The sequence below is a fragment of the Seriola dumerili genome, unplaced genomic scaffold (assembly GCF_002260705.1).
Source record: "Seriola dumerili isolate Sdu_G_001 unplaced genomic scaffold, Sdu_1.0 BDQW01000088.1, whole genome shotgun sequence".
NCBI lineage: Eukaryota > Metazoa > Chordata > Actinopteri > Carangiformes > Carangidae > Seriola > Seriola dumerili.
In genome coordinates, this window is record NW_019174343.1 from 7,234,117 (window position 1) to 7,246,681 (window position 12,565).

Sequence of the window (12,565 nt, forward strand, 5' to 3'; positions counted from 1 at the left end):
GTGATGCTGAACAACTACTGTATGTTTCTGTGACATGCTGGTGAATACTGATTGCTTTGGTATGTGCATAATTGATGTGATTGATGACTTTTGTGGGTTGCTAACAAGGGGCAACCTCCAGGGCTGAAAAATGAAGCCAATACGGAAGTACCAAAAACTTCAGTTCTTTGAATGGCCGCTTGAGGCTGACTCCAAAAACGAGTCAATCCCCTTAGACTCCCATGTTAAAATGTTCAACTTCGCAGCAGAAATAAACATGTTTACAGCTTCACTGTTTTGATTTTATTAAGGCTTAAAGTTCTGCATAATTGAGGGCGTGCTGCTTTGAGTGACAGGTGGGTGATAGGGCTGAACGATTTGGGAAAATAATGCAAGTGCTTTTTCTTTTTTTTTCTTTTTTTTTACCAATATTGTGATTTAATATGCGATAAGTTCTCATCTTCTGTATTATTCAACAAACACAAGCAATAAATCATTCTATATTATGACTAACACAATATTTGATAGATTAAACATAAACTGTTCTTTCCTGTAGGCCAGGCCTATATGTCATGATGAAATTAGATGATGCATGAATTGATATGAATGACATATTTTTAACTACTTCAATCACAGTAGTATATTGACTGATTTGTTTAACTTACAGCCTTGCAAGAATGTAAAATTGTCCGACATGATGCAGACATGGTTCTCTTCATGGAGATCCCAGCTGGTTGAAGTCTTCATTAATGAAATGCGGCGTATGACTCTGATAGGGCTCCGCTGTACGGCTTGACCACAGGTCAGTTGTAGTAGCGAAAAACTCAATGGTTTTCAGCTCCACTGCGACTCTCAACTTGCATTTTTTATATAGCTCCGGCATGGCAACCTGGCTAAAATATGTGCAGGAGGGCATGCTGTACTGCTTATCCAGTATATTTATCAAAGCCGTAAGCCCAGGCTTGGTCACCGTGCTGAGAGGCATCATATCTTTCTCTATGAACTCTGTTATTGCCTGAGTACTTTCCCCGTGCCGTTTTGAATTACGTTCATATGGAAGTATGCTTTCAAACATTTCTGTCAGTAATCCTTGGCCGGTGGTATTTGGCTTACTTGACACACTCAAGTCGACATTTTAGCCATGCAACTATCGTACATGGCTTTGTTGTGCTGATACAGATTAATAGTATCAGTTGCCCTGTGATGTAGCAACCGGAGCAAGGCAGGTACTGCACAATACCTGATGCTGTGCAGCATCTTCTTTATCAAAGCCAAAATAGTTCCACACAACTGACGTACTGCTCCTCTTTAACACTAAAGCTTCTGCAGTGCCGGGTTCTGTCGAGCCTGAGGCCATTATACAAAAGGTCAAAGTGTAGCATGTGTTGCTCCCTCTATTAGCGGACTGCTCTACTCTCTCTTGCATGTCACGTGACCAGAGTGTAATCGCAGCCTTTGCGGTTAGAAAACTGTGTTTTATCATATGGAATATTATTGCAAAAGCAATTAATCGTTCAGCCCTAGTGGGTGAGCATATGCTTGCCACAAGCCGGCATGCACCAAAGTCTTGGCCTCATTCGTGTCCCTCCTCTTTGTCCATTTTTGGATTACCCGGGATTTCGGCGGAGTCAGGCACTGGCAAGATGGAGATGGTGGAGCAGCCATCTTTGAGCTTCAAAATCACTCTTCACAAACCTGTGGGTGATGTCATGGCTCTGTCCATCTTTATTCACAGTCTAAATGCTCTACCTGTCTCTTCCCTGCCTGGTTACTGCCCTCTCCCTGTGGCGAACTGATGCCTCTTTATCACTGTTGTTAGAGTATGTTGGGTGGTCAGTAGAGGACACGAACATGCAGTGAAATTGAAAACAGACGGAGCAACTTCAGGTTTTAGGCTGTTGTTCCAGTGAACAACTAACTTGCTTGACTCAAAGGTCTTTTTCTCAATGTAATCTTCCTCTTCCTTCTTTCTCTACAGCACTGCTAGCCACCGCAGCAGTACCGCTCTCTGTTTCAGCAGCACTTTATTAAAATGTACAGTTTTGTCATTGGCTTTACCCCTGTAGAAATCATTTTTACATCCAGGAGCAATACAATAGTGGCCTCCCTTTTGTATTCTGATATCCCGTGGCTCGTCAGCCTCCATCTTTTGCTGTCTCTTCAATATCTATCTTTCACTCTCTGTGTTTCACCCTCTCTATCTATCACATCTCTATCTTTCACTGTCTCTGTCTTTCATTGTCTCTACCAGTGCATCTGTTCAATACAGTGGGGCAAACCAACCCTGTGACATCACAAGTTTAAAACATAATGAGCAAAGTAGAAGAAGCACTGAAGCACTGTTTCTATTTGCATAAAGTATGAATAAAAACAGATCTGAGTGCAGATAACATTTGTTCCTTTGTGGGGGTTTTTTTGTATTTGACTGCGACTTCACAAATAAGTACACAACATACTTTTGTTTAGGGATCTGAATATACTCTACATGTAAAGTGTACTGTGATGTCACAAATGCCGTCCTACAAACAGACATTCATCCGCTCAGTTCAGCCTCAATGACACTTTTCAAAATGTGGAGATGAGAGCATGTCTGGAGGCACCTTTTAAACCCAGCATGGGTTTGCTTCGGGACACAGGAGACAGTAGGTCAAATGGTTTGGAAAAGCATCACAGGGCATTCCAGCCGTCAGATGACATCTGTTGTCCCCTTCATTCCTCCCCATAGACAGAGTTCTGTTCCCTCTGCTTATCTGATCCCTGCAGCAGAGCAGACGCGGGGCGTCAGGGTGGGAGTTTGATAGTTCCGAACAGAGGGCACCAATTATATCTGCATCATCACCACATCACTTCTAATCCAGCCACCTCTGTCTGTGATTCAGAAACCAAGAAGCCGATCCACATTTTGGATACACAGAATTACACAGAACAAAGGCTGACCCATCTGAATGTGGTCAGACATCTCTGTGCACCATTCTTCACAGCACCACAACAGAGATGTATTACTGTGGGACGTTATCTCCACAGTGGCATATCACATGATATAATGCCAGGCAGTGGTACCACCAACATCATTCAATTGACATCACATGTGGAATCCAGTTCGCTCTTATCTTTGAGTCTGATCTGGTGCTCAGTGGCTCAGAGGCAGCGGTGGCATTCTGTGGGTATCTGCTCTGTCTGTCTCACGAATGCAGTCAGAGCGGTCGGACACTTACTGCATTGTTGGGGCAGAAACTCTGAAGTCAGATAGTGAGAGGCAGAAGTCTGGCATGCCATGAAACTGGGTCTTTGTTCACAGGCATCCCTCTGAAGACCTACAGACTTGGCCACTGTTAAAAACCAAACTCAGTCCACTGAAGAGATGATGAGATGACATTAATTTAAGGCCTCAACTTGGGAGCAGTCGCAAACTAGGTTAAAGATTTTAGCTCCACCCTGTTCTGGCCTTGATGAACTCCCACTTCTCATATACTCTCATGCAGTAACCATATACAGGAGGAGACTCAGGGGAGGGGAGTGTGGAATAATCACTGTGGACCACCAATGCCTTTCAAAAGTGGAGAAAAGAGGGAGCAACACTGCCCTCTGCTGCACCCATGCCATCACAACAAGTATCCTGTATATAGCTGCATTACATGTTATCAACCAGCAGATGGCAGGATGCAACAGTGTCCACTGTACTGTTCCTATGGAACAGCATCTACAGAGCATTGAATAGCTCCATTTAAAAAAAAAAATGTACCCAATAAAGTAACCCATAACTATAAAAGTGAGACAATTTATGATGTATTGTTGCTTTAAACATGTTTGCTTAACAATCCTTGGAAAATACTCAGTGGAAGAAAAGCACTCATATTTTTTTTATTTAGGTACAACACAGTATCAAAATCTCGTTCTGCAGAAAAAAGACCCCTATGACTAATGTACATTAGGCTGTTATGTTGTTAACGCTGATGAGCACTGTGCTGGTATTTACCGTTGTAGCTGGTTCAGGTGGAGCTACTTTTAACAACTTTAGAGTTTAGTCTAGTTCAGTGGTTCTCAGTCTGCGGCTGAGTCCCCTCCGCAGTGCTACAAGATAAATGTGAAGGGTCAAGAAAGGAGTTAATGGGAGAGGAGGGAAGAAAAACAAAGTGCTGCAACACAAATCTGCATTCATTTTTGTGGACTGTTTGTTTCTTCTGCTACATAAAGCTGCCTTACAATAGAAAAGTGAAGAACTGCAGGTCGATTTTTACCATGGATGCTTTAGACATTTTTTATTAATGGGGAGGCTTTGTTGTACACAGCTGCTGACACTGATTACAGTTAATTACTGAAAAAAATGCAACGTTGTAGAAGTGTGCTTTTTTTCTGTGGGACTTCAGTGTGCAGTAAGATGAGGCAGCAAACTGATAAGCAGAGTTGTTGTGATTGATTGCTTTCTGACCTGAGAATGCTAATAAATCAATACCAAACACCACATCCATTCATCACTATCATAATTCCTCACTTGGAACATTGTTGTTGTCAGTTTGAATCTGATAGAGCTGAGAGGTGGAAACGCTTTTATAAGCAGAGCTGTGGAGAGCTCAGTGAGTTGTGTGAGTAGATTCATTCTTGCTTGCTGTTACTTTAGCATTCCTGTATTGATTGCACTGCATAACTCACTTAGTTTATTAGTATGTATGTTTGGTTTTGCCCACAGGATGAAATATTTTGGTATTCCTTGTAAACTCCTCTTTTCTTCTCGGCAAGGACAGACTCTGATCAGTGGTCTTTCATCTCTGCATTGCCGGTTGAGAGAAACAGGAAACTGACACTTCCCTCACCCTACCACTCTTAATGAAGTCATCCAATGACACAGAGACAGAGTTAGGATCCTCCTGAGCCCTAGAGGCTGTATGGATGGATGCATATGACTGTACAATGGGCATGAAAAAGAGAGAGGCTCCTGAGAGGCAGCCTATTTAAACCCCACAGGGCCCAGAAAGTGAGCTCTGCATTATTCTTCCAACACGATGCAATTCAAGTATCCTGGAATGTGTCACCAAATGGCACTGCTGGGATTTTTCAAACACGAGTTCACACCGCACCAGGATGGGCGCTAAGCTTGTGCTAATTGAGACAGTGTAACACAGATGCTCTCCACCGGGTTAAGGGGAAAGCAGAGCGTGATGACACAGGCTGTTTCCCACGTTTTCTCTAAATAGTCTTCCACAGAGCCATCTTTGCTTTGCAAGTTCTCATGCACCCTCTGTCCATTGACTGTAGAGAAACGAGAGGACCACGCATGAATAGACGACAATAGAAAACAGATGAATTAAATTTTATTACCATCAAAGTCATCAACTCAGTCAAGGAGTACGGTACAGAGCTCACAAATGCAGGACAGGACCTACAGGTGACCACTGGTCCTGGCAAACATCTACAAATACACCTGTAAGTGCATGGTAAAATGAACAGACATGGGAGTACTAAATACAGTGAGTAATGTATTGGAAAAAAAGCATTGCTTTAAACCGTGTAACAGTATTTCAACAGTATTTATTTGCCATCTAAACAAAGAGAACGGACCACATGAAATAATCTATTCACATAAAAATCTCTTCTGGTTAAGCCTCTCGTTAAAATCTAAATGTTTATCCTCGACAATATAAGAAACGATCTGATCATGGTATAATCTGAAAGATCGGTGTGTGTACCGATCAATATTTGCAGAAATGGAAAGGAGATACATGTAGAAATAAAGTGTAGATACAAACTTATCTCAAACTTGAATTAATACATGTGATCAGTTTTCTCCCGATTTTATCTGAAATGCACGTTTTCATATAAATTCACAGGTCTGCACAGTAAATACTCTTGAGGTTGGGCAGAGTCAGACAAAGAAGCCGAGCACGAGCCAGGACACATTACACTTTAATGATATCATTTAATAATTGTATTAACAATGTGGCTGCTGTCTCTCTGTGACCAGGGAATAAAAACCAATAGTGTGTTCAAGCAGGAAATAATGTTGGTCACACTCACACAGCACAGCACACACAGCACACACACACAGCGCGCACACACACACACACACACACACACACACACACACACACACACACACACACACAGATAGATAGATCTGACAGCAGCCATGTGTTAGTTAAGTGGCCAGGACTATAGACTTGTACTGACAGGTACATGGACACCAGGAATCACAGTTTCTGCAGCCAGTCGAATATTGCTCAATTTCCTCTAGTGTGATTACAGAGAACTCCTTCTGTAGCTCTTTATTAATGCTCGAGGGGACCAGTGACGAGAGGATGGTTTGTTATTACTGTTTATCAAGTAGAAGCTGAAAATCTTTGTAAATAAAAAAAAATATACACAGATAAATAATAAAAAATAAAATAAATAAATTCTGAAATGTTAAACATATGCTTCATACATTGTTTCGTACAATACAGGTCAACAAAGCTGAGTTGGTGAAGATGACCCTAGTTACCACAAAGTCAAAATGATGCATGTCTTCCCTTGAAAGCCGCATGTGGTCTGTTAATGCACATTTTGTTTTTACAGTTAAAACCAAATATTAAGACGTGTGGCATTTGAGTCAGTATCCAAACACAAAGGACAGGATTAGGTCAGAGGAGTCACAGGTAGACTGAGATCTAGCAACAACAACAAAAAAAACAAAAAAACAATTTGTGTCACGTGATGGATAAAGATATCATGAAGTCTGCTGTGATGTTTCTAAAAAAGGAAAGCTACAAATTAATTTGAATGCATAGAACTGCTATGTAATGACAGTTTTTCTTTTTTCAAAATTTTCTTTTCATATAACTTACATTGACAGCAGGGGTGCTAACTGAACAGTAATAATAAGACAGCAAAGTGTAGCTGTAGTATGCTTTTGAAAAGAACATTAGCCTCGACACGGCTTGTGGCAAAGAGGCGAGAGTGCTGTGGCCTGCGATAAGACGAGTAGCGCATCTTTATCCACCAAGTGGCTGTAAATGTAAAATGAACAGCAAAAAGTGAGAATGCATGCTGTTTCGGCTACTTCTACAAAGGTCTCTATATACAGAATCTTTACACTTACAGCTATGAGGTTCTTTCCTGAGCAGGAAGTTAGCAAAGGAACATAGTGTTTGTGTGTGTGCTTATGTGTGAAGCTGCCTATAGTTCAAAATACAGTACTGGGCATAAAAACTCCCAGTCCAATCTCAGCATTGTTCAACGCACAATAACTGGTTGGTGTAGACAATAACATATAGGAGAGATAAATATATTTCCCATGTGAGAGGGATATATGTGAGGGCCTGCACTTACTCTGTTACAGTACGAGGTCCAAATTTAGGGAAAAGCAAAACATTTTCTACTGATTCTCAGAACAAATACTATAATTGCAAGACTGGCAGAGAGAAGTTTCCCAAGTTGGCTCATTAAAAAGGAATAAAAGCTGTTTTCAGCACAATTATGTCTTCCTATATTCTCTTATCACTAAGAGGAGAAGACTTCAGCTGTAAGCCGCAGCTTGACAGCAAATCTGTCTTCGCCCATAAACCTATAATGTGGGGAGATAGATGTGATTTATGTAATCTGACGGAAAACACCAGAGGGGTCAGTGAAAAAAGACACAATACATGTAAAGAGAAAGCCAATGCAACGCAGCACTCAGGAAAGGTAGCACACAGCCTCCATGAGATGATGCTAATGCTGCAAGTGAGAGAGAAGCAGAGTCAGTGTCACCATGCTAGCAGCTAATGTACAGTGTGCAGGAGTTGGTGGGGACTGCAGAGGTCACACGGGGAAGGGCGGGGGTTGGGTGTCTAACCCTGCTCGTCCCCGGCCCCGGCGGGTGCGTGGTGAGCAGTCGATGCTTCTCCATTACAACGCGGTGTGGGTTCGGCCTCCTGCAGTGCCGGGCTCTGCTGCTGTGGCTCAGCGTCTGACGCTGACACCCCGGCTGAGGCCTCTGGCGCTGGTTGGCTTATCTCCACTCCGGCAGGGAGCTCTGTGGCCCCAGCGGGGGCTCCCTCAGGTGTTGCACCAGATGAAGGTGCGGAAGGTTCGGTGGCAGCCTGGGGAGCTGCGGGGTCTGCTGGGGCGCCGGCTGCTGGGCTGGTTGCCCTCGAGTCGCTCTGCTCAGGTGCTCTCAATCTCTTCATGATGGTGGTGACCCGCACCGCTTTCTGTGGGACGAGGTAGAAAAACTGATCTCCGATAGGTTCAATAACCTGAAAACTTGCTCAGAGAACATCAACGCTCATTGGACTGCCTCAACTTACAGTTACACAATACTGCGCTACAATACCTGCCTGTTCAAGGACCACACAACTACTGAAGGAATTTCGAAGAAGAGCTTCCTGGAGAAGAGAACAAAAGGGCTTACCTTCCATTTAGCTCTGGCAAAGTTCTTCTCTATTTGTGCGCACACATTTTCCTTGATGTTCTTATCTGAAGCTGCACCACCAGAGATCCTGTTGCACAAAATGGGAAAAAGAAACTTCACAACAGAGCTTTATACTTCCCCTATCTTTGGATGTCACAGGCTGCTGCTCACAGTACCACTCAATTTACTCTTCTTTTTTCTGACTAAAAAACTTTTGCCAAGGACTTTTTAACCTTTTATTGTTATTCTAATCATTTTTCTGCCTGGGCCCTTTTCTTCTAGTTTTTGCCTTTTGTGACGATCAATTGTGTTCAAAGTTTATAGTTTGCTGGAAGCGCCTCTGTCAGATGCAACTAAGAAGGGCGAACAGTCGAACTGAAAATTGATCAATATGTGATTTTTTTAACACAATAATAAACAATTCAAACAGTGCTTTCAAACAGTAGCAACTGCCAAAGCAATGCTCAATGAGGTGCCCCTATATAAGAAAATAACATAACAAAGGGTGCTCTCTGCAATTTTGATTATTTTCTATACTGGGACACAGACTGTGTTGTGGTTATACCAAGAAGAAGAAGAAGACAAAACAGAGGCTGTGAGGTCTGTACTTAGGCGCTGTGGTGATGTAAGCCAAATGCTAACATCATCATGTTAACAAGCTCACAATGAAAATGTTAACATGCTTATATTTAGCAGGTATAATGTTTACCACGTTCCTTAGTGTTCAATTGTTCATTTTTCTGATAAGTTTGGTTTTAATTAGCTATTTGATGCTACAAAACGAGAGTGCAACGTCATGATTGACAGGTGTAACTGACTCGTGATTGGGTCGAGCAGGTGTTTGGGCAGGACCTTGTTACTGTGACTCTTCTCCCTGATCACTGCTGTGCAGACTCTGGCTCAAGATGACGTCACCAGTGCAACATAGCGACACTCGTATCCCTGATATTTTTGCTTCAGTTTTATGCAGTAAGAAGTGGAGATGCGTCGTTCGCCTTTATAATACAGTCATTGATGCAAACTTTTTTCTTGTTTAAAGTGGCCAAAAAAATCAGTCATTGCAGGGTTAAACGTGTTAACATACTTTGGCTAATTAGTACTAAACGTAAGTAAAGTACAGTTGAATGTCATTAGTTTCAGGAGATGAACTCTGGGGGGCCGAATTCAGTTATTTCAGATTTATGTTCACTTGCTGAAGAAAGTTCAGGGTCATCCAGCACTTTTAACTTTTTAACATCTGGAAATCATCCGCGTAGCAGTGATAATCACAACCAATGTGGTTGTGTATAATTTGACATGGTGAAAAAACATGTCTATGGAAAAGAATGGGGCCAAGGATGAAGCCTAGTGGGAACAGCACAAGTCAGAGGAACCACTGAAGAGGAAGCATCAGCAGCAACAGCTGAAAAGTTTCACAGGTACAATTTGAACCCCGTTTAAGGGGGCATCCCTGATACCAGTGAATCCAGTAATTGTCAGGACATTTCAACAGGAATCTGAAAATGTCAACCTGCAGGTGGTGCTAAAGGAAATGTCATTGGATCACCAAAGTCACTGAAATACATCCTCAGGGACCTTGAATGCCTGGAACAAAATATTTGTTTTAGATATTTCAGACATTGCCATCCCTAGTGCCACACTGCTAAAAATATCTTTTAAACTCATGTTGGATAATGTGGAAAGCAGCTTTGGTTTATTGTCAAGTGAAGCTTCAGTTTTGATGCTATTAAGTTTCCCAACACAGTTATAATTGACGTGTCAAACAAGCAAGAAAGCCCGATCTCATGCCGCCTTTCTGATCACATTAATACAGTCTGATCACTTTGTTCTGATTTAAATGGGCTTCACAATATCTCAAAGCTCTGCTGCCTACCATTCATGGTTTATAGCCTCCTGGGCTGTCAGTCTCTGGTCTTGATCCACCTCCATCAGACGAGCAACCAGACTCTTAGCTGTCAGAGAGAAATCACACAGACAAACCTCAATGAAAAAGCGTTTATTCTCCTGATGGCTGGGAACATAAATACAACGTGTTTGAACACTCCAGAGGTAAGAAGAGGAGAAAACCCTCTGGAATTTGAAATGTTTACCCAGCAAGCTGTAATTGTGTTCCCTCACAGTGTTGACTTTATCCTAAAAGTACCTGAGTCAGAGATGTCATCCCAGTATGGAGAGTCAAACTCATAATCGCCTGCCAGGATCTTGCGGAACAGGTTCTTGTCATGGTTTTCATAATCATCATCATCGGTTTCATCGTAGAAAGGAGGGTTTCCTGACAGCCTGGATAAAAAGAGCTTTGGGAGTCAAAAAACATCTGTATACCATATTTACACAAGGTCTATTAAGTAATCTCTCTTCATTTTTCCTTTCACAACTTACAGTATGTACATGATGACACCTGTAGCCCAGCAGTCCACAGGCCTGCCATATCGCTGTCTGCCAACCACCTCAGGAGCTGCACAAGAGCACAGACATTTGATAAAAATGTCCTGACATTAAAAGCTGAGACGTGACGTTCTCCACCAATCTGTCCATATGACAACCTCTTAAATCTATATGCTCACCCAGGTACTCCGGTGTCCCACAGGGGTCTTTGATTAGTCCATTCTCCAACTTGGCAAGATGGAAGTCACTGATGACTATTTTAGAGTGCTTCAGACGGTTGTAGTAAACCAAGTTCTCCAACTGTGGACAATGACGTATTACAGTGACAACAGTTAGTATAATATTCATGTTTAAGGTGCAGAGTATGAATTTCAGTGGTGGTGTCATTTCTGAACAGTGAAATGAGTCCTGGTAAAAAGAGACCAGTGACTATATAAGCAGAAGTTCATGGTGAACAGTGAAATCCTTTTAGACAGATTAAAGTTTTATTGCCACCACAGTCATAGTGTCTTATTTACTTCTGCCTAAAACCCAGATTAGTCAGTATAGTCTAAGTCCTGTAGTGCGTTACCTTGAGGTTTCTGTGCACGATATGCAGGGAGTGGAGGTAGGCGACGGCCTCCAGCACCTGGCGCACCACGTTGCTGGTGTCTCGCTCTGAGTAGTAGCCTTGATCCAGGATCCAGTCAAACACCTCTCTGCCTGTTGCACTGTAGAAACAAGAAATATGTTAGGTGTTTGTTGTTGAAAACTACAAATGTGATTTTATTTCAACATCAGAAGATTTCAGGCATCTATTTTTTATTTTTATTTTTTTTTGAAAAGCATTTGTTGGCTTTGCTGGATGATGAGACAATAATGAGACTATTCAAAAGGCAAAAAAGGACTGATAGTATAGAAATATATAACTGTACTTTTGCATATTTATATTCATATTTATATATATATTTGCATATTTATATTGAATATTTAAATTGAAATTACATCATTCCCAGAGTAAAATCTGTTGACAAGACTGCATAATCTGCCATACCTGTTTAAAGGAAATGGTTTCAGTCATATCCCCACAGTTTCTTTTGTGTTTGATCATTTTCTTTCTAACCAGAAACCCATAAATCAAGTGTCCTCGAAGGACAAGATGAGTATCCTACATCTAGCACATCCATGGAAATGCATCAAATTCCCCAAGAACACATGCTGATGAGAATGGAGCAGCTAGCAAGCAATCATATCCGAATACCAAATGAGTGGAGTTCAGAGATTTTCTCATATCTACAGGGCCTCGGGCTACAACCGCTCTTTCCCCAAGAGTGAATAATCAACACATACAGTTCAACAGACCCCAGCTACAGCAAAGACAAGCAGAGAGCCTTTTCTCCCGGCTCATCAGACATCTGAACTCACAGTTCAAGGAAGAGGAAGTACTCTTTTTTGGTCTCAAAGACGTCCACCAGCTGGAGAATATTGGGATGCTTCACCCTAAGGAGACGCATCACAAAGCACAAGACAGAGACACAGAGAGAGAGAGATACGACATCTGAATCATTCATTCAAGACATGACTGAGATCTACATGTTCAACTGCCCATCCACAGATAAGCTGATTTATGTGCTCTAATTTATCCATATGGGCATAAAGACAGCAACAGTACCAGCTGGGAAACTTCATGGTGAATTTAACCCATAAAGCTACAATACTTGAAGCTGCAGAGTGTGGTGTTCCTGCCTGTCAATGCCCCATGAAGTTGACAAAACACTCCTGCTGCCTCCGTGATCCTTTTCACGTTTTATATTGAAGAACTGAACAAGGAACACGGTCAAAAAAGACTGAAGCTCC

The 12,565-nt window shown here is 42.0% G+C and overlaps 1 protein-coding gene across 1 annotated transcript in view; it reads right to left on the bottom strand.

The window, feature by feature from the left end:
• Window positions 1-6,062: 6,062 nt before the first annotated feature.
• Window positions 6,063-12,565, bottom strand: part of camkv (CaM kinase like vesicle associated) — a 41,203-nt gene continuing 34,700 nt past the window's right edge. The window contains exons 4-11 of the mRNA XM_022745320.1: window positions 12,134-12,208; window positions 11,301-11,439; window positions 10,909-11,029; window positions 10,724-10,799; window positions 10,488-10,624; window positions 10,218-10,296; window positions 8,345-8,432; window positions 6,063-8,144 (exon numbers count right to left, since the gene is read on the bottom strand). Coding sequence (XP_022601041.1) covers window positions 7,782-8,144; window positions 8,345-8,432; window positions 10,218-10,296; window positions 10,488-10,624; window positions 10,724-10,799; window positions 10,909-11,029; window positions 11,301-11,439; window positions 12,134-12,208 — 1,078 coding nt within the window. The 3' untranslated portion in view covers window positions 6,063-7,781. The remainder of the gene's footprint in view (window positions 8,145-8,344; window positions 8,433-10,217; window positions 10,297-10,487; window positions 10,625-10,723; window positions 10,800-10,908; window positions 11,030-11,300; window positions 11,440-12,133; window positions 12,209-12,565) is intronic.